This window comes from Danio rerio, chromosome 14 (assembly GCF_049306965.1).
Source record: "Danio rerio strain Tuebingen ecotype United States chromosome 14, GRCz12tu, whole genome shotgun sequence".
Taxonomy (NCBI): domain Eukaryota; kingdom Metazoa; phylum Chordata; class Actinopteri; order Cypriniformes; family Danionidae; genus Danio; species Danio rerio.
In genome coordinates, this window is record NC_133189.1 from 45,359,002 (window position 1) to 45,383,086 (window position 24,085).

The window sequence follows — 24,085 nt, forward strand, 5'->3', positions numbered from 1 at the left end:
GTCATAGTGACGACATTTTAATGTATCATTTTCAAGAAATGTTGACTGTTTTAAACCAGGGGTTCCCAAACTTTTCAGCCCGCGACCCCCAAAATAACAATGCCAGTGACTCGCGACCCCCAATATCCTCTGAGGTGGTTATAAATACAGAAACCTTGCATGCAATGACGTAGACGCACCAATTAAATTTGTGTCAGTGCTTTAAATGTGCCAGAAAGTATAACCTGATGTTATAAAATCAAAATGCATCTGACGCTATTGCTGCCTTTAATATAATGTAATTACCCCAGGGGTCGCAATCCAATAGAACTAGTAACTATAAGCTACTATAGTAACTATATAGTATATAGTAACTATAAACGACTATTTTTATTTTCAGTATAGTTAAAATTTGTTAATTCTAATGGTTTAATAAAAATTGCCCCGCGACCCCTCGGGGGGTCCCGACCCCCACTTTGAGAAGTAGGTAGTGCTGTCGCCACAAAGCAAGAAGGTCACTGGTTCGAGCCTTGGCTAGGTCAGTTGGCGTTTCTGTGTGGAGTTTGCATGTTCTCCCTGCGTTCATGTGGGTTTCCTCCGGGTGCTCCGGTTTCCCAGGTGAATTGGGTTGGCTAAATTGTCCGTAGTGTATGTGCGTGAATGACTGTGTGTGGATGTTTCCCAGAGATGGGTTGTGGCTGGAAGGGCATCCGCTGCGTAAAAACTGTGGATAAGTTGGCGGTTCATTCCGCTGTGGCGAGACCGGATTAATAAAGGGACTAAGCCGACAAGAAAATTAATGAATGAATTAGTTGAATTCAATACTGGTAATATTCAAATTATGGTTTCTGAAGTTTTGATAATATGCATTATTTGTCATGGTCCATGTATAAGATTTAAATGTAAGTATTTTAAATTAAAATGTTTTAAATTATTCCTGCGGGTGATCAGGTTTCCCCCACAAGCCAAAAAACATGTGGTACAGGTGAATTGGATAAGCTAAATTGTCCACAGTATATGCTTGTGTATGGATGTTTCCAAGTGATCGCATGCAGCTGGAAGGGCATCCGCTGCGTAAAACATGTGCTGGATAAGTTGGCAGTTCATTCCACTGTGGCGACCTTTGATTATTAAAAAGACTACGCCAAAAAGAAAATGAAAGAAAGAATGAATGAATGAATGAATGAATGAATGAATGAATGTTTTAAATTAAGTTTCCCAGAGTTGGGTTGCAGCTGGAAGGGCATCCACTGCGTAAAACATATGCTGGATAAGGTGGCAGTTCATTCCACTGTGGCGACCCCTGATTAATAAACAGACTAAGCAGAAAAGAAAATGAATGAATGTTTTAAATTAAAGTAATTGAAATTAATTTGTACAGTTTATGAAAGCAGCACAGCACAACTGCTGAAAAAACACCATAAACTTTAAATTCAAGAACTTTCAAGAAGCGTGGGAACCCTGGTTATATTAACTTAATGGATTTGTGGTGGGACAACATTAATGAATTGTGTGCAACACTAAAAATGGTGGATTCCACACAATCGATTTGTGTTGGGACAACATAAAGGAATTAAGCTAACTTTCACTTTTTAACAAAGCTAAGTGGATTTATCATAAAGAATCAATTCCCAAAGAAATCTTAAGAATTGTGTTCTTTTAGCTCATTTTAAATAAGTAGTTTGAACAGGCAACAAAAATATTTTTGAGTGAACCCTGCATTTTTTACCGTGTAGTTACATTGTGTTTTACTAAAAAGTGAGTATACACATTGTATGTTCTTGTTCAAACTACTCTGCTTGTAAAAAAATAGCTGAAACAACCCAATTCTGTAGTTTTCTCTTTTTTTGTGTGTTTTTTTTTTTGTACGTAAACCTAATTGTTTATGTACAATTTGTTAAAGTAATTATGTTAACTTCATTGATTTGTCTTGGGACAACATGAAGAAATTGTGTGGAACCCAGCTTTTTTTGAAGTGCACTAAGAAGAAAGGAAATTAAAAGTTGTTATTTTCTAGGTCGATATGGCTAGAACTATACTTATATTCGTAATAATAAAGGAACTTTGCAGCTGTAGCATGGCTACAGCAGGAGCAATGATATTATATAGTGCTGTTATCTAGTTACCTAGTTATGGTATGCAAAGTAAAAAAAATAAAAAATCATTTTCCAATGGTAACTAATATGAGTCAATCTTTAAATGATAAATATAGTAACTCTTTTTTTTAATTAGTTTTTTGAGCAAGATGCTAATTGTCTAATCCGATTCAATGATTTATGATTAGCTAAGCTAAAAGTGCTTCCACTTGACGAGGAGATCAACTTAATGGATTCAAAACTCGAATATTTAACTCTTGGGGATTCATAAAATGAGATTACCAAAAAAACGTTGTGTTCATTTATTCAAAAACGTTGTGGTGTAGATGATTCAGGGTTGCTAGTAAGAACAATCTGAAGGGTTTTTTGATGGCTTGTTCTAGAGGTACTTCATTTCCAAGGAAATCTGGCATTGAAAATTTCATTAATGATGCCAGTGACCAACTCAATATCACACATCATCCAGATAGCAGCTCTCATTATGCCTCTATACGATAATGCAAAACATATCTGAATAAGAATGAACATTGACTGTAGTAGTATTAAGTACTCTACTAGTATCTATAAATAAATATATAAAAGAACAAATAATAATTAATTAAAACTATACTAGTAGCGTATCTTTTTTAAATTGTACTAGAACTTATTTTAAGCCTAGGCTACTAGTATGGTTTCAATAATTATTATTTGTTCTTTTTTTATACTAGTACTTACGACTTATTTAGACACTAGTTTTTATATATTACAAACTGGTACTTATTTAGTAGATTCTAGTAATTATTCATTAGTTACTAGTACCAATTTAATATAATATGTACAATGATCTAAGTACTGATAGATCTAAATCTATGACATATGAATTATAAAAAGTACTACATATAAAGTACTGGTATATTTTTAAAAGATACTTTTAACAAAAATAAGCACTAGCAAACCACCAAATAAGTACTAGTATTTAATGAAACAGATATTAGTATCTAAAAAACACTAGTTATATAAAAACAGTCAGATATAGTATGTTATTTAGAGATTAAATATTAAAACAGTTTATCACAAATAGGGAACAACTCAAGAAAAACCACTGCCTGATCAAATCTGGTGAGCTTTGTTCTTACACCATTTAGAAGAAAGCTCAATTTGAAGACTACACTATTTATCACTTATTTTCTTCAAGGTTTTATTTAAAAAGTTTTATTAATAATGTGACTACATATTGAGTAACCACTAGATGGCGGCACAATGCCGTTTGTTAGATTTCCAGTTGTGCAATAACCGTGTGAAGAAACAAGAAAAGCCTCCAGCAACATAAATCATTTTGGTAGCTTTCAGTAATAAACAAAAAAGTCACACTGACTCAAAACACCAATACTTAACTATAGCTAATCACACTAAAACGCTGATCATCACTAAAGGAACGCTTGACATGTTATCGCTTTGGAAACAGGATTGTGAAACACATAAGCCATCTTACATCTTCCTTTGGCAGGATTCTTTGTTTTTGTTCCATCATCCTTGGACTATTTACTGTTGTTATGGCTTTCCCCCAGAGACTCGATGGGTTTGGCTTTTTAAATCTCAGTACAAGGCCAGACTAATTCATTCGGCACTGTGCAATACAAACTCCGGACTACTATAAACAGATTCAATCATTCTGAGGCTTTATATTATGAATTAGCTACTGGATATACACAGCTATTTAAACTTTTGGGCTTTGTATATTACTCAAGCTTGTGCCTTTGATCCAAAATACAGTAATAGACTAATATTGAGATATATTACAATACACAAATATTGCATGGATTATTCTCAAGTGGTTTTAGCATCATTTTAGCATAATTTTTAGCATCGTTAGCATCACATTTTAGCACCACTAGCATCATTTTAGGCATAATTTTAGCATCACTTTTTGCATATAACTTTTCAGCATCATTAACATAATCTTTAGCAATTTTTTTTTTCAAAACAGCTGTAGCCTACTGTTATGTTTATAGAAAATGTAATGCAGCATTAATAATTAAAATGCATGTTTTTTGTTGCTTTTTAATGTCTTAAAAGCCATTTGTGATACCTTTAATCCATCTTCACTCAATAAAAATGCTAATTTAGTCTTACAGGCCCCAAACCTTTGAATAATGGCATAAACCACCAATCAACATTTCAGTGTGCATCATTCATCAAGTGTGCTAAAAGTAAAGTTTTAACTAGGTTAAACAGAAACTGGTGAATCCCACATGCCCTGACTGCTGAGTAAGCAGGAGAGATAGTCTTGTTCTGTGCATTTGTTCAGTCTCACCCTCTCGTTCTGCCGTACTGCTAAACTACAGACATCAGATATCAGAATTATGCAAAAACCATTGGTGAGCGGTTTACATAGCCTCTCTCATACAGCATGACATGTAAATTCTAAAGCAGAACATGCAAGTCTACACACATTTAAAGGAATAGATCACCAAAAGCTGAAAATTCTGTCATCATTTGCTTGTTCCAAACTTGTTTGACTTTTTTTCTTTAGGTGAAAACAAAAGAAGATATTTTGAAAAAATGTTGGAAATCAGTAAGCATTAAATTCCATTATGTTTGTTTTTACTACAATGGATGTCTCAAAATGCCTTCTTTTGAGTTCAACAGTAAAAAAGGAAACTCAAAAAGGTTTGAAATGACTTGAGGGAGAGTAAATAGTGATTCAATAATTTTTTGGGGGGTGAAATAACCGTTTAAAACTCCACTGCACTTTCCATTTTGATCACTTTTCGACACAACCTAAAAACAACCAAATATCAACATCTAATGATGTTACAGCTTGACATTGTGTAGACGTAACCACTATGACGTCTATGAGATGTTGGACTTTGGCTGCCATGCCTGACGAATAAATGTCAGTATTTGACATCAATATGATGTTGGCTTAAGATGTTGACTCAATGTTGGATTTTACTCACTTACCAGTGCAACCTAAAATCAACCAAATATTAACGTCATTTAACATCATTACATCAAAATGACATACATTAAATTTTGGAGACCTGACATCACCTACATCGTACCTAAATCTAACCTAATATTAACGTCTTGTGACATTGTGTTTGCTGGGATTTATAACATATTGCAATGGATTCAAAATGCACTGAAATGATGCATGTCAGTATATGCATGTTATATGCAGGTAAAGCATCTACTTTGATATTAAAGTAATACTATTTGAGAATTATTTATAATACCATAATATGGGTCTAATAGCATTACATATGTTTATGTAAAATGAAATTTAATTATTCTGACCATTTAAAAATATTAAAAAATAAGTGTTATTATGTTAATATGTTAAAATATTCTAGTGTCCTGAAATACTTTATAGAAAAACATGGTACGCAGTTTGAAGAAAGACAAGTATGAAGATTAAGATTTTCATGAAAACAATTTGTATTTTGTGTCTGCATTGTGATACTTAAATAGTTTTATCCCATCAATAAACGATATCTTGAAGAATATGTGATCAAACGACATTATGTTAAAATATTCAAGTGGCCCAGAGAACTGTATAGTTAAACATAATAAGCAGTCTGTAGGAGGGCAAGTACGAAGATCAATAATTCTCAATAATTAGTATTTCGAGTCTGATTTGTGATACTTAAATAGTTTTAAACCAATAATAAATGATTAGTCCTAAAAATAAGACTTTTTTGGTATATAAACTGGATTTTCTTTGGTATTTTCACATCAGATATTCTAATATTGTGATTTGCGTTTTTTTTTCTGTCCATTTGGAAAACAGTAAATCTGCATTTTATCAGCATTTAATATTTGATAAAAGCATTTACCTGAAATATAAATCAATATAAATATAACAGATGAAATATTTGGTATATAAAATAAAATTTCACTGAATGCCTCTATAGACCATTTCAATGTGCTCATGTCATTGGCCCATGAACATGTCCAGCTTGTTATCAAACTATTTCATAAGTATAATAAGAGGCAATTCAATCATAATTTAATGTTAAAACAGCTCTCATAACATTATTTATCAATATGTGGCTCTTTTTGGATTCTTGGAAGCTTTGAAAATTAAAAATGTAAAACAGGAAGTACGTTGGGACCATTATTTTTGTTTACATCCCTTAAGATGCTCATGTGAATCAAAATGTACATTGTATATTCCTGTATTTCACTATTTTTGATGCTTGAAAACTTTATGATCTTTAACCTGCAGATTAGCTTAAAGTTTCACAACAGACTGCCATAAACCTGTTACATCCTTTTTTTCTCAATAATCAACCACATTTCTAAAAGGGAAACATCAGATAAAGATCAGTTGTTTGCATATTTGAGTTCCGTGTTCCTATAATGTGTGCATAAACCCGATAGCATGCGCATGTTCCACAGTTAAACGCTCTTCTGCTTTACCAGACGCCAGTTCTGATGTAAAACCCACTGACGCAATACAAGACCCTCACCTGCAATGTCGGACACCAGATTCTCGAACGCCGTGCATTAACTAGGTGTGAAGTGACTGGTTTTCAGCAATAAGTAATAAGTCTGTTGACCGCTAAAGTGGTGCAATGTCATACATGATGTGGAGAGATGAGCAAAGACAAGTTATGTAAGCCTGACTCTGCTGTAGAGCTGGTGTTTTCACATGCTGTGGATGAACTTAGGCAGAGATGATTCTGTGCTGACATATGGTACACTGTAAAAAATATGGCTGTGATTTCAAAGGTATTGTTAACTGCTATAGTAAAAAAAACTGGAACCTGGTTAACACCATTTATTTCTTAAATTATTAGCCCTCCTAAATATTTTTTCTCCAATTTCTGTTTCACGGAGAAAAAATTTGTTCAACACATTTCTAAACATAATAGCTTTAATAACTAATTTCTAATAACTGATTTGTTTTATCCTTGCCTTGATGACAGTAAATAATATTACACTAGATATTTTTCATGATACTATTATTGAGCTAATTTAAAGGCTTAACTAGGTCTATTAGGTTGATAGGCAAGTAAGTGTAATTACGTTTGATTTGTAGACAATTGAAAAAAATATTGCTTGGCGGCTGATAAAATTGACATTAAAATGTTTTTTTAAAAATTAAAAACTGCTATCATTCTAACCAAAATAAAGCAAATAAGGCTTTTTCCAGAAGAAAAAATATTATAGGAAATACTATATAATTTTTCTTGCTCTATTAAACATAGTTTGGGAAATATTTAAAGAACAAAAAAATTACAGGAGAGATAATAATTCTGATTTGTTAAATGAATAACCTTAAATTAACTTTCCCAGAATTCCCCGCACGTCACTTCGCTTGTTTTGCTTTTTGTTGACATTACTATGGCCCTTTTTAGTTGATAAATAATGTTTATTTTATTACTTCATTTTATATAATTGTTACCATGGTGGTGTTTAGTATAGTGAGAATGACATTGAGCACCATTGAGTTCAGTGTGCAAATAGGAAGGGATCCATATGCGGGATGTCACGCTCACGTTTTCCAGGCACCGCGAGTTGAAAAAAATCTAGACATTTCAGAGTGCCTTGAGTGAATGTGACAGGAACCAACCAGGCAACTTCACACTTTGTATGGAATTACACATTAATAAAGATAGACTAATTACCTTAGATAAACGATTTAACAAAATACAGATACAGATCATCTCTCAGTGATGATCATTACATCACATATCCACCTCACATTCAAGCTGACTTCAGTACACTTGAAAAATAAATGAATGAATGAATGAATGAATGAATAAATGAATGAATGAATGAATAAATGAATGAATGAAGCAATCAAACAAGCAACCCCATGGCATTTCTATGAAGTTAATATTGTGATGCCGGTCTTTAAAACACTTTTTTAGTGTAAAATTTATAATGTTTAAAACTTTAGAGCTTTTATAAATGTTCATTGAATCGTTTCACATAATGTTTTTTTTACACAAATGAACTGTATTGGTCTTGTGGCCCCTTGGAAAAAATTAATCGCCCACCCGTTCTATATATTAGTGTGCTTTCTGCTTGTGGCAAAAGTTGTTTGATATGACTGATATAATTGTTCATTATATGACTTTCTCATCACTATATGCCTACAGTTGTAGTTTTGTCTGTGTAGTAAAGGATGTGATGTGTAGATGTTAGTATCTCAAAATACTGATGTATTAACACTAATAAATTAAAGAAATGTGGTATGTAGTAAAATTAAGACATTTATTTTGTGGTTTGTACCCTATTTTTAATGGTAAAGCTAATGGTACCACAGCTGTCATTTTTTTTCCTTCAATTTTACAGATTTCTTTTTACAATGTACGTGATTTAAAAAAATGCTTTTTATTTTTAAGAAAACATATTTCATTACTTACAAAAAAAACTTACAAAACTATGAGTTTATGATCTAATCTCAATTATAGTCTCCAGAGTTACATTTATTTGATCAAAAATACAGTACTGTGGATAAATCAATACAGCAAGAATCGATCTGTGCTGGGCTGCTAGCATACGTGTACTTGGTGACATGCTCTAATACAAAAAAAAAGCAATTGGTTACTGTATGACTAGTTTAGGTCTGTTAAGACTCACTAAAGTTGCATTAATGTAATCAAATAAAATTGAATATACCGTAAATGCATTAGTAATATTACAAATTTTTAAAAAGATCAAATTAAAATTGATACCTAAAAACTTTTCTAACAAAGAAAAGTTTGGTAGAATTGTTTTAGTGGTCTTACCAAAGATACATTATCTAATCAAAAAAATGGCAAAAAAATATTAATGTTGGAAAACAATTGAAGTAATTTTAAATAATTGCTTTGATTGCAAGAGATTTTTAACTTGCTAATACTTCGAACCCAAAAACACCAACAGCTACAGAATCATATTATCCTTCTAATATACTGAATTGATTTTTCTTATTATAGTCAATTTGGAAAACAGCTTCTCCATCATGTATTATATGCTAAGAGCATTTATTTGAAATCATTTATATCTATTTTGGTCCCACTTTATATTAAGTGGCCTTAACTAATATGTACTTACACTGGAAATAATCATTTGTTACAATGTACTTATTGTACCTTTAAACCTACCCCTACCACCAAACGTGTCCCTAACCTTACTATATCCCACTTCACCATAAGAGTTCTGCAATCCACTATGAACACAGTAAGTACTTTGTATTTATATTTTGATGTAAGAACATGCCCTCAAAAAAAAAAAAAAAAAGATTTTTACAGCTTGTTCAAACTTCTAACTTGAAATGAGCTGAATCCACGCAATTCTAGAGTTTTTTTTTGTGTGACAAACTACCGGTAATCATTTTATGTTCAATCCACTTAAATTGTAAAAACAACCGTTTTGTGTCATGACAACATGAAGGATTTCTGTGAACCCAACATTTTTTACAGTGTAGACTGCTCCCGTGCTTTATTCAGAGATTTATTCCCGAAACGCAAGAAATCTGGTCGGCTCCCGCGGTACAGCTGCGGGAATGCAGACCTCTAGTTCGTCTTTACCACGTCACCCTTCTTGTACGGTCGAAACTGGAAATACTGCCAAACTGCAGGTCACTAGGTGTGCGACTAGCCTTACCTCACCTCTCTCTCTCTCTCTCTCTCTCTCTCTCTCTCCACACTGTCCCGTGATGACAAACACGCATGCGCATTTGTAGCCATTTAATAATTAATATTTATTATTTAATACTTGTCTCCTATTTAAGTGCATTGTTTTTTATGCCGATATAACTGTATTGAAATTGATACCATTGCTATTTTTAGATCCCGCGGTATACCATAATATCGTATTACCGCCCAAGCGTAATATAGAGCCCAATTTGTTTTTAACATGATAAATATCTTTACTCTCTTTTGAGATATGTAATATGCCCTTGCTGCATCACTTAATTCAAATATATATATTTCATGAAAAATATCTTTCAAAAAAGTCCCAAACAGGTGTGTAAATTTGCATGTAAAAAATTCTCTACTAATGTTGGAGCAGGTGCACAAAGTGTGTCTGTGTTCATTTATAAACTGTCATGCAGAGATGAGATGTCTGATTAATTATAGTAAACAAGCTCTCCTTTGTTACACACTAAATGACTCTATTGGTTTAGTCAACACTGAAAAGTCCAGCTTAAGCTGATAGGTTTTCTATGTTTGAAATCTCCCAATTCACTGTTACCCTCTGAAATCATTTTAAAACCGAGATAATCACACGTTTTGATTTAAAAACCCCATGATGAGCAGGTTTAGCATTCTGTATTTGATGTAATTACTAGCAGAATTATGGAAATATTACAAACACTGATCTCAAGTCATCACTGATCTCCTCTTTATTACACTAATACTTATAGTCGGAGCATAAATATGCAATAGGTGCATTTATACAACCCAACATATAAATAAACTCATGCTAAATTTCCAGATTGAAATTGCAAGAGAGTCCTGACGATGCACAAAACCCTTGTTTACATAAGAAGTTCTCTTGTTTTGACATCAACAGGCCTGCACATGAGACAAGCGCACACTGAATGAGCTGTCAGAATGTTGGTAAGTGTGTTTACATACATATTAAAACTGAGGTAATGTGTAAATAATCTAGTTTTACCTGTTTTTTCTTACTTTGCTTTAACCTTTAGCAGGTTATAACCCATGATGTTGTCTAGTTAATAAGATAAAGTGAGTAGGATGACTGTGTAGATCTGAATCTAATACACAACTGCTGTTGCGTGCAGAAGCTGAACTCCGACACGGCGGCTTAATATCATTTCACTCCCATTACAAGACGACTTGACTTACGGGCTAATTATTGACTCTGCAAAGTCCAGCATGGCTAATCATTATGATCCAGAGAAGCAGAAAGATACATTTCACTGCACTTGTGCATGGAAAAGCCAACAGACACTGAGAAGCGGTGAGGCTGGTCTCCATGAAAGCATTTCTATTGTTAGTAGTGGGCGGCAGAAGACATCTGAGACTGTGGGGTGACTGGTGGAGTGTATTTCTGATGGTTTAGTGATAGAGTGGGGGGATTTAGGGAGTGACTGAGAAACAATAATAGATTTCTGGGAGGAACGCCACTCTTCTTCTAAATCGCAACAAGTTGGGCAGGTTGGGCCTGAATTTGGTTTTCAGTTCTCTTTCAGTTTGCGAGTGAAGAGGCATGGGATAGGATAGAAGACCTGTCACACTTGATTCATGCACACGACTGCACAAACACACACTTAAGATTGAGATCAACACTCAGAAGTCATCTGAACTCAGACAGAACAAACTAAAATACATGAGCGCGACAGCATGGCATACACACATGCAGTGGAGTGAAAAATAGTTAAGCCACAATTCAAAATGTTGATTTATACAAAGAAATATGGAACCAGGTTTTATTTATTACTGAAGGAAGAATTTGCAAAAGCATGCGTCAATTAAAAACACAAAAAAGTAGGTCATTTTGTTAAGTTCAAAAAAGGGTCAGTAAAACAGCAATACTTTGATTCAGAAAGGACACACTAAATTGAATAAAAGTGCCAGTAAAGATATTTATAATGCCACAAAACATTACTATTTCAAATAAATATTTTTTTTTATTCATTAAAGATTAAAAATGATTAAAGTGCACCACATTTTTTCATTTAAAAATGTAACCGATGATATCAAGATGTTAAGAAGTGTTTCTTGAGTACCATCTTGGAATGATTACTTGAGGATGATTCTTAAGACAGATGCTGAAACGTTCATAGTACAGCTAATATATAGTGAATACATGTTAAATAATAATAACCTTTTGATTTACTTACATATATTTCATTAAATAAATGCAACCATGGTGAGCCTTAAAGACTTTAAACCAGCTAAATATGACCATCTCTATTTAATTCAAAATGAAAATACTTTTCGGTTGTCAAACTTTTAAAAATGTGTTTACGTGAAAACTGTCTTTATTTAATACTTGAAAAGTGAAAAACAAAACAGTTGGTAGAAAATGCTTAGAGAAGTAAAGTTCTTAAAAAGCTATATCAGCATTTGATGCTGCATCATTTCATGGGCCTGATTTACTAAACTTCGGCCTCTAAAAATGCCAATGAATATGGAAATTTCTGGATCTATTGACAAGGCGATAATTAATTGGAAAAATAATTGGAAACAAGCAAAGTCAATGATGATCAGCTTCAGGTAATCTAACAAAAAAGCTACAAATTGAGTTGAGACACTTTTTTTGTGTGATTAAATGTTGTCACCATTACTAACATACAAAACCCCCATACAAAAAATCAGTTTGAAATGGAATTTTCTGTTTTGGATTTCTTTTTCTTTATCTGAAACGAGAAACACTGCAATTTTGTTCCATTGCTGAATGAATCTATTGCTGAATGAGTCAATTATTCAATGATGTTTTTGAAGATGTTGACAATGATGTTCACTTTAAGTTTAGAAATCAATGAGGAATGTTTAAATGATAAAATAAAGCACTAAGACTTGCAACCACCTACTGCCAGTCTAATTTTTTTTATTTCATTATTTATCTACTTATTTACTTGCTTGTTTACTTTTTTTTTATTTATTTATTTATTTATTTATTTATTTATTTATTTATTTATTTATTTATTTATTTATTTATTTATTTATGTATTTATTTATTTATTTATTTATTTATTCATGTACTTGTTTACCCATTTACTTGTTTGTTTATTTATTTATTTACTTGTATATCTACTTATTTAATTATTTACTTACTTATTTACTTGTTTATTTATTTACTTACTTTTTATTTATTTATTTACTTGTTTACTTTCTTATTTATTTACTTGTTTACTTAATGATTTACTTATTTATTTACTTGTTTACTTATTTACATAATGGTTTACTAAATTAGAAATTTATTCATTTCATTTATTTATTTATTTATTTATTTATTTATTTATTTACCTACTTATTTACTTGTTTACCTGTTTACTTAATGGTTTACTTGTTTATAAATTTATTTATTTATTTATTTATTTATTTATTTATTTATTTATTTATTTATTTATTTATTTATTTATTTATTTATTTATTTATTTACTTGTTTACTTGTTTACTTATTTATCTACCTATTTACTTAATTATTTATTTACTTGTCTATCTGTTTACTTAATGGTATACTTGTTTATAAATTTATTTATTTATTTATTTATTTATTTACTTGTTTACTTATTTACTTAATGGTTTACTTATTTATTTATTTACTTGTTTACTTATTGACCTACTTATTTACTTAATTATTCATTTACTTGTTTACTTATATACCTACTTACTTATTTACTTACTTCCTTACTTACTTAAACCAGGCCTAAACCAGCCAAGATACCAGCACAAAAACACACCTAGCAAAATATTTTAATGATCATTTTTCAAAATCAAGTGTTATGATTTTAGATGTGTTAAGACTATGATTTTTATTTATTTTTTGTCAATATGACATTCCTAATTTGCACTATATAAAATGAAACCTAATTCAGACATCAGTATGTAAAAAACCAGGATAAGTGAACAATAGTAAAATACTTTTATCGACCCATGTATGTAACAAAATTAATCATCCTGACGCTCACAAAATGGTTTTCTTATAAAGTATGCAAATACACAGCGTTTAGACTGCCTGGCGATTCCTACATCTCAGTCTTTCCATCAGAGCACTGCCAGCAGCCCACAGTCATCTCTTAACCCTCTCTATGCACTCTTCATTTTCCACCATCCTCCCTCCCTTCCCATCATGCCCAGCATCAACCTCCCCAAAAAAGGCTAAATCTCCTTTATGAAACCTGGCCTGGAAGTACCCAGACATTTGAGGCAGCCAAATATTTCTTTAAGTCAGAGAGGAAGAGAAAAAAACAACAAATGTGACTGTATTGTACCTGATTGATTTCATCCATCCCATTGCTGGCGAACTCAAAGACAAGCTCGTTGGCCTGGACCACAGTGGTCATGGTGTTTTTCGGGAGAGAGAGAGGGGAGGACACAGGCTGACAGGCAGAGGGTTCCTACCCCTCCACGCACTCCCCGGACCGCTTCGCTCCACACCACACCACACTCTGAAGCAGGAACACAAGCCTAGTCTGCTGCTTTCACAAAATGAGAGCCACTGTTAGGTTAAAAACAGAGCTCCCTTTTTTTGCTCCTGCAAGCTGATGACTTTTTTCCCCCTCCAGATGACGGACGGGATGGCAGAGGACTCAGAGCGATGGCGGCCGCGAGATGGAGGAGGCGTTTTCTCGCTCCAGCTGCGTCTGGGGCATCTAAACCTTCAGCAAAGAAACAGGAAAAGGAAAATTAGAGGATTGCATCTGAACAAAATGGGCTTTGACATCATCATCATCATCATCATCTGCGAGAGAGAAAGAAAGAGGGCTGGGACGAGCCTGAGATGAGACTGTCGGGACTAATTTTCAGACTCTATGCTGCGTTCGCTCACTGCTGGGGAGATCTCATGCTTGGCTCCAAACAGCACCAAAACTACTTCAGAGTTAAGGCTCAGAGAAAGTCTGGCTGAGCAGAATGAAAAGGGGTCAATTGGAAAACACATGCTTTTTTCCAAAAACACACATTCATCACTGGCACACTTCAATTTCTCTCCCTTTGACTGCCGATCACAACAATACAACAGTTGCATCACACTGTCGCTTTCTGTTCTCCAGGGATCCACAATGTCAGTGTCAGTTATCAGACACTTATATTTTATTACAATTTCAAATGCATCCTGGGATCTTAATCTCTAAATCTCTAACCATTTTTGATGTTAGAACGTTTAAAAAAGGGACTTGGTTGGTTGACAAATGGTTTGACAAATTTAGCAGCTTTAAATGATTTATTGTCCAAGTTGGTCACACAAATTACTGTACAAAAACCATTGCTAATTTACGAATAGATTCCTACATATATATTATTACATTATTAACCCCTTCAGACCTGAATTATGTTCCAAATTTCAGAAAAATGGGATGTCATGTGATGTCTATTGAAATGGACGCAGGGTCTGAAGGGGTTAATGCAAAACATTGTTTTAGACCAGTGGTTCCTAAAGTGGGGATTGGGTACGATTTTTTTTCGCCATTGGATTGTGACCCCTGAGGAGATTACATTATATTAAAGACACAGCAATAACGCCAGATGCAACAGACTGATTTTATGGCACCAGATTAAACTTAACATTAAAACATTGAATATACATACAGGTCACTACTGAACATGAAGTATGATCTCCAAAATTACACCTCATTAGTCTTGGGCCTATTAGTGTGTGTGTGCCGTTGTGTGCAAGGTTTGTATATTTATAACCACCTAAGAGGATAGTGGGAGTCAGGAGTCACTGACATTTGCAAATTTGGGAACCCCTGTTTTAGACAGACAGAAATAGAAATTAAACACGCCAGTAAATCACAAGATATGGGCAAATGTTCATTTATATTCAGGTATATATATTTATACAGATGAAGTCAGAATTATTAGCCCCCTGTTTATTTTATTCCCCAATTTCTGTTTAATGTTTAATTTTTTTCAACACATTTCTAAACATTATAGTTTAAATAACTCATTTCTAATAGCTCATTTATTTTATCTTTGCCATGATGACAGTAAATAATATTTTACTAGATAATTTTAAGACACTTCTATACAGCTTAAAGTGACATTTAAAGGCTTAACTAGGCTAATTTGGTTAACTAGGCAGGTTTGGGTAATAAGGCAAGTTATTGTATAACGATGGTTTGTTCTGTAGACTATTAAAAAAAAAAAAACTTAAAAGGGGGTAATAATTTATTTATTTTTAAATATGGTCATTCTTTTTTTTTATAATTATTTTTAGGTTTTTTTTTTTTTACCTCTTTTTGGAAAAGACAGAAGAGGTTGCAGACAGGAAAGTATTGGGAGCAGAGAGAGGGGTAGGATCGGCAAAGGACCTTGAGCCGGAAATCGAACTCGGGTCGCCGTGAGCACCTTGGTGCTATATGTCGGTGCACTTAACCACTAGGCTATTGGTGCCAACAGGGGCTTATAATTTTGACCTTAAAATGTTTTTTTTTATTAAAAACTGCTTTTAATCTAGCCAAAATAAAACAAATTAGACTTTCCCCAGAAGAAAAAATATTAGCAGACATACTGTGAAAATGTCCTTGCTCTGTTAAACATCGATTGGGAAATATTTAAAAAATTAAAAAATAAATAAAAAGGGGGGCTACTAATTTTGACTTCAACTGTGTAAGCAAAGTGATGTCTGTAATTTTCTTCTACAGTTTTTTTTCAGCCTCTATTGTCTATGTTCAGTTATTTCATGTTAAAAGCAATGCAAATAACATATTCATTACCATAAAAGTCAAATTATTGAGTCAATACATAGGAGCCTGAGAAAACGCTAATTTTAGAAGAAGATTTCAGATGGCACTTAGAGGTTTGTTCATCTGACCTCTTTATATACATAAAATAGAGTGCTTAGCATAATCGAGTACACCCCATTTTGAAAATGAATATTTTCATGCATTTCTCAGTGAATCTAATCAATTTATTTTAATGGATTTAAGCAGTACAGATTTATTGAACAGAGAAGATAGTCCACTGCTTAATTGATCGAGAATGTTTGGCATTTTAGGGAGGATATAAAAAAAGTGTGAAAATGTGTCACCAATATACTTGGGTGGCCGTTAATATACCTGGGCGGCCCGCCCAAGTAAAGTCTATGTGTGGGAAGCACTGAATTTAATATTGTGTAGCTTCCTATTCAAATATAAATTTAAAAGATAGATTCGTGAGGAGTGTACTTACATATGCTGAACACTCTATATATAAATAAATAGTTCAAATACATTGATTTTTATGATTTCTATTATAATTTATTTTATTAATTAAATTATTTGAAGTACTTGTTATGTATAACAACCTATTATATTAAATCTTTAGCAAATCTCACAATGAGCATCCACTTTCTCTTTCTTTATATTATTTTCTACAATTTAAGTATTATTGTATAATATTAATTTACATTTTAATCAGTTAATGGCCATAATATATAAATATAAATAACTGATTGTTCGGGCGACGCAGTGGCGCAGAAGGTAGTGCTGTTGCCTCACAGCAAGAAGGTCGCTGGGTCGATCCTCGGCTCAGTTGGCGTTTCTGTTTGGAGTTTGCATGTTCTCCCTGCATTCGTGTGTGTTTCCTCAGGGTTTCCCCACAGTCCAAAGACATGCGATACAGGTGAATTGGGTAAGCTAAATCTTCCGTAGTGTATGAGTGTGTGTGTGTGTGTGTGTGTGTGTGTGTGTGTGTGTGTGTGTGTGTGTGTGTGTGTGTGTGTGTGTGTGTGTAGATGTTTCCCAGAGATGGGTTGCGGCTGGAAGGGCATCTGCTGCATAAAAATGTGCTGGATAAGTTGGCGGTTCATTCCGCTGTGGCGACCACGGGTTAATAAAGGGACAAAGCCGACAAGAAAATGTATGAATGAATGAACTTAATGTTCGCATCAGGTAGAAATTTTAGTATCATTAAGCATTCACACAATCCTGTTTGCAAAACACACACACACACATACACACAAAATGAAATCACTAAGCTACAAGACAGCCAGTCTACAATCATTATGAATGCCTGCTTTAATTCGTCACGGTTCAGATATAATAAGTGAACCTCTTCAGTGGTGGTGTGGAGGAAGGGGGAGGGGCATGAATCGCCACAGGATATGAGATCACCCAGCCTGATCAAAGTGGTAGTGTAAACAAGGTTGGGTTATCATCAGTCACATGAGCAGAAGGGCCCAGAACACACCCTCATCCAAAGTCCACTCCTCACTCCTCAGCTCGACTACAGAAACCCGAAAACACAACAATCACATGCTGTTGAGAGAAAGAGTACCCTCTGCCCAGCCCTGAGGCGGAGAGGAGGAACAGGAAGGGCCACAGTCTGGTTAAAGATTAAACGAGTGCAGTGAGGAGAGGAGAAGAGGTTTGGCCTAACCACTGAATGGGGCGGGGGGTGTAAAATGGCAGCCGAGCGACCCATGTCTCCTCTGTGGCAGGGTGGGGTTTGTTTGCTTTGTAAGGACAGTGCGTGAGTGTCAACAAGTGCATACCGGGTTGTACTGTGTCTATGGGGGGTTGGGGTAGACAGGGTGGGTATGAGGGTTTAATGGTGGCAGTTAAAGAGAATAGGAAAGACAGGTCTGTGTGGGTTGCTGGGAAGTCAAACAAATGAAACCATCAAGAGCCCTGTATGTAGCAGCTGGAGCCTCTTCCTCAACATGTGGCAACTAAAGTTTCTCTTTGGCCTTCAAAGGTGACATTTGCATTACAATGAAGTAAACTAAAGTTCAACAGTGACATTTATACTAAACTGAACTGAGCAGTTTCAATTGAACTAGAACTACACCAGCATTATACACTACTCTCCTGCCGGCCTGAATTGCTGAAGCTTTGCTGAAACATTATGGCTCTCACTCTCTTTTCTTTTAATCTACACTGAATTTACATTGTCAAAAGCACAATAGAAATAAAGAATTGAACTGAATTAAAATAATTGTGGTCTTGTGTGGGCTTGTCTCTACAGTAGAGCAAGAAACAAGATGAAATTTGCCTTGATAGAGAGGTCAAGCCTGTTACTACTCATTTCAATTCAAGTTTATTTGTATGGCGCTTTTCAAATTAACTTTCATACTAAATAAGCTTTAAAATAGGAGCACATTATCACATTACAATCAAAATCATAAAGCATTCAGGTGTTGAGTATTGAGAACATTATATATTAGGGCTGCTAAACATTAAATAAAATCAGACATGGCAATATTTCGTTTTTCTGCGATATAAATATTACGATATAAATATAACTTCACCAAATCAATTGCTCTGTTTGGAAAAAATGTCATTCATTTAAATAGCTTGGCATGGTTAAGTCTTTTCCTATGCAGCCTGATTGCATAAATTATAATGAAATGACAACTGTGCATAAATACAACAGAGCAGAGAAAATTGTTAAACAAACAGTGCTTTATGGTCAAACAGTATTCAGATATAGAATCACATCTAAAATAACATGTTTATCATTGTATAAACAAGTTTAAATACTATTTAATAATATCTTTATGTTTTAATCTTTAATTAATAATCTAATCCTCCAGTGTGACTATTGTGGATACACACATTGAAATATTTTTGCTCAAATTATATATTGATTATATATATTAGCCCCCCCATATTTATCACCATTTTAAGCTCAAAATTGTTAGCCCCTTTAAGCTATATTTTTAAGTCTACAGAACAAACCATTGTTGTACAATAACTTGCCTAATTACCCTAACCTGCCTAGTAAACCAAATTAACCTAGTTAGGCCTTTAAATGTCACTTTAAGCTGTATAGAAGTGTCCTGAAAAATATCTAGTAAAATATTATTTACTGTCATCATGACAAAGATAAAAAAAAAATCAGTTAAATGAGTTATTAAAACTATTATGTTTAAAAATGTGTTGAAACAATCTTTCCTCCGTTAAACAGAAATTATGTGTTATCTGAAGCCCATCTCTCTCTCTCTCTCTCCACTGAAAGTTTTCTCTCTCTTTCTCTCTCTCTCTCTCTGCTTGGGTCAAGCTCTTTGAAGCAATTATTGCCACCATAAAGAGCTGGTAGATTGTAGGGTGTATTGGATGGTTGCTAGGGGGTCAGACAGGTCAAGAGGCCAATCCTGAAGTTTATTTTGCCTGTTTACACCTGGTTTTGGTATGCATTTGTGTTAATCTGATTACAAGTAGTCTGAAAGGTTTTAAGCTTGTCCGCTTATACTTCAAGAGATTGACAAGACAAAAAACTCTTTTAGGAGTAGTAATTTAAACATAAGTCACGTTACGTAAGGAAGTGCAAAAAAAAACCAATGCATTCTAGGTGAGGTTTACCAAAGCGCATGCTTCAAAATATCACGACACTGTATGGACAGTCAAAATTTTATATATTTTTGTTATGTATGAATGATAAAATGGAAGAATTTTGCCTGCTCCATTAAATATTATATTAAATTGTAAAATATTGTTAATGTAAATATGAATTAAATATTTGCCTGCTTCATATATTTACACTGTATCAAAACATTTGAATGGTACTATATACCAACAAATTAACAAGAATATATATAAAAAAATATATATATACAACATTTCCTAAATGATGTTAAACAGAGCAAGGACGTTTTCACAGTATGTTTGGTAATATTTTTTAATCTGGAGAAAGTCTTATTTGTTTTATTTCGGCTAGAATAAAAGCATTTTTAAATTTTTTTTAAACACTATTTTAAGATCAATATTATTAGCCCCTTTAAGTTTTTTTTCGATCGCCTACAGAACAAACCATCGTTATAAAATAACTTGCCTAATTACACTACCCTGCCTAGTTAAGCTTTAAATTCTCACTTCAAGCTGAATGGAAGTGTCTTGAAAAATATGTAGCAAAATATTATTTACTGTCATCATGACAAAGATACAATAAAACAGTGATTAGAAATGAATATTTAAAGCTATTATGTTTAGAAATGTGTTATGAAAATCTTCTCTCCACTAAACAGAAATTGGGGGAAAAAAATAAACAGGTGGGCTAATAATTCTGACTTCAACTGTACATATATATGTATGCAAAATAATATAGAGAAAATTTACAGCTCCACTAAATATCCAACATTATATTTGCACTGTACCTTCTTCGTCTCCTTTAAACTGCTTTGACACAACCAGCATTGTCAAAAGCACTATAGAAATAAATATGACTTAAACTGAATTGAATCATGTGTGACCTCATCTCTACAGAAGAGCAAGAACAAGATAAATTATAGAGGTCAATTTGTCATTATAGAGAGGTCAAGCCTATAACTATTCTACAGAAGAAATGCATGTCTATATATATATATATATATATATATATATATATATATATATATATATATATATATATATATATATATATATATATATATATATATATAGATATACACAAATTAATTTTAATAATGTTATATGATAAATATATATGGCAGCAAATATATATGGATGTTTCTCCGTGATAGGTTGCAGCTGGAGGGCATCAGCTGCGTAAAACATATGCTTAAGTTAGCGGTTCATTCCGCTGCGGTGAACCCCAGATTAATAAAAGGATTAGGCCGAAAAGAAAATGAATTAATAAAGGGTAGTTCCCCCCAAAATGAAAAATGACTCAATATGTACTCACCCTGAAGCGTTTTCAAACCTCTTTACTCCGTTGAACACAAAAGATGTTCTGAAGAAGACTGAAAACCTGTAACCATTGACTTGCATAGTAGGAAAAACAAATACTATGGATGTCACAGGTTACAGGTTTTCAGCTTTCAGCTTCATTTTTATTTGTTTTCAAAATTCACTAAAACTCATGTTTAAAACCAGTAATGGTTGAGTAAATCATGACAGAATTTGTATTTTTGTATTTTAAACTATCCCTTTAACCAACATTTTCATCCAAATATTCAGGTTTATATATATATATATACACACACACACACATCTCAGTTCTCTCCTTCAGGGTAAATATATAGTGTAATTAGAGCTTTTTGAATATAAAAGTGCACCTCTTCTCAACAAGCTGCACAATTTTAGACATCATTCATTTCATCAGCAAAAAAAAAGTACTAGAAATGATGATCACGACCACCCCTGGCAAACCACGACCACACACGGAGTGGGTCATGCCTTCCTCTGCAGTCTGGGAAAGCACTCGCCCATGAAGTCTCCGCAGCGTGAGCCAAGGGTCAGAAGTCTCAGAGCGAGATCATGGCTGAGTTCTGCCTCCTCCCTGACAGAGCCGCTCAAAATGGCCTCACGTCATTTTCACTTCTTCTTTCCTATTCAAAAGCTCTCTGTACCTCAATCTGCAGCTGCGTTCGCTGAAGCCACAAGCTCACAGCTTGAAATTCTATTAGCCGAACTTGCCATGGTCTACATCCCTGCTTTTGAGAAATAAAGTCGTTCACACCGTTTGACGGTGATGCGCTGGCAAATGAAAGTGTGATATGGGATTGATAGGAACATTTCACACAGAGAGATGAGCCTGGTGGGGAGCAAAATCGTGCAAATCTGTGATTGCGCGCATCATGCAGATCTCCATGCTGATTCTCAGCGGTGTGTAACAAGACCTCGTGCAGGGCACGCACACCACGAGTGAAAACAATACAAAGGGATGCAACAACAGTTGCCTAGTCCCAAATATGCTGCAAACAAACCGGCCAAAGCAAAGGCCTGATCATCATCTCAGGCAGAGAGTAGTGCTGGGCAATATGACCAAGATTTTATATCATAATGCAAGTCATCTCATATCCCCATACAGATGTATTTCATAATATAGTACCATTTCTGTAAATTCAATCAATTAACATTTTATATATATTAAGCAAATAAAGGGGACTACTTTTTTACATTTTAAAGTATATACAATGATTCATACGCTACCTGCCAAAAGTCTTGTCGCTTATCCAAGTTTTATGAACAACAAATAATCACTTGACTTCTATAGTTGATCATTTGGTATCAGAAGTGGCTTATATGAAAGGCAAAGGCCTCTAGGTTACGCTTATTTCACCAAAATAAAATATGATCATGCCTTGATTTTTAATTATTAAATTAAGAAAGTAAGGTGTGACTTTGCATAGACAAAAGTCACTGCAATATCTGCAATGACTCAGATAACTTATTAAAAAGTCATCTGGAAGCGTTCGTGCAGAACTCCCAGAGTTCATCAAGATTTTATGGATTCGTCTGCAATGCCTCCTCCTTCATCTTACCCTAAACATGCTCAATAATGTTCATGTCTGGTGACTGGGCTGACCAATCCTGGAGCACCTTGACCTACTTTGCTTTTAGGAACTTTGATGTGGAGGCTGAAGTATGAGAAGGAGCGCTATCAGAATTTGCCCTCTTCTGTGGTTTGTAATGTAATAGGCAGCAAAAATGTCTTGATACCTCAGGCTATTGATGTTGCCGTCCACTCTGCAGATATCTTGCACACCTCATACTAAATGTAACCCAAACCATAATTTTTCCTTCACCAGACTTGACTGATTTCTATGAGGATCTTGGGTCCATGCAGGTTTTCTGCAGTTTTTGGGATGATTGGGATTCAGTTCAACAGATGATTCATCAGAAAAAAAAAAAATCAACCACTTTTCCAAATGATCAAGTAGAAGTCAAGTTATTATTTGTTACAACTGGGATCGACGACAAGACTTTTAGTCAGGTAGTGTATGTGATCATATTTCACCAGATGGCTTAAATAGCTCTATTTGAAAAATAAAATTTATATGGATTAATTAGGATGTTTCTGTACAGGATTGAACTATGTGTAAAATATAATAAACATATTACAAGCACATATAAATACAATATAGCAAATATAAAAGTGAAATAAACTGTGCTGTAAGGGTTTCTAGGGAGTCTAACAGTATTCTGGTACACACATTGAATAATCAAATGTTAAATAACATAGTTTCAATTGTATAAATTGTTCAATAAAATAGTATTTTTTATTGGTACAAATAGTAAAATTTCTTCTGGCTGAATGCTTTAAACTCCTGAAATGCTCACACATTCACAAGCTTTAAAAACATATGCATATAATAAACTTTCCCTCCATTATGGTCAAATTGTCCACAAATCCCATGTGTTTTGATCTGTTTTGCTGGTTGACTAGAATCACAGCATATAAATGTAAAATTGCACAACCTGCGATGTGACTATTGCAGATGTGCACATTGCAATATCGATGTTGACTCATTATATTGTGCAGCTCTAGATCACTTGAAATTTCACATTATTTAGGCCCAATCCCAATTAAATTTTTTACCCCTTCCCCTTGAAACAGAGTATGAATGGAAAGGGCTTCAAATTTTACCCCTAAGAAATGGGTAAATGGACACCGGTCATCATATGTCATTGCGATCTCTTACTTTATATGAAATCGTCAATGGTGACTGCTATATTATTCCAGTTGCATTAT

At 33.8% G+C, this 24,085-nt stretch overlaps 1 protein-coding gene across 11 annotated transcripts in view; it reads right to left on the bottom strand.

Annotated features, from left to right (window-relative positions):
• The window catches only part of elf1 (E74-like ETS transcription factor 1), a 104,788-nt gene that overhangs the window by 14,851 nt on the left and 65,852 nt on the right, over positions 1-24,085 (bottom strand). For all 11 annotated transcript variants that reach the window (XM_073921154.1, XM_068213153.1, XM_073921152.1 and 8 more), the window contains exon 2: positions 13,963-14,349. In XM_073921154.1, the coding sequence (XP_073777255.1) occupies positions 13,963-14,034 (72 nt within the window). In that variant the 5' untranslated portion in view covers positions 14,035-14,349. The remainder of the gene's footprint in view (positions 1-13,962; positions 14,350-24,085) is intronic.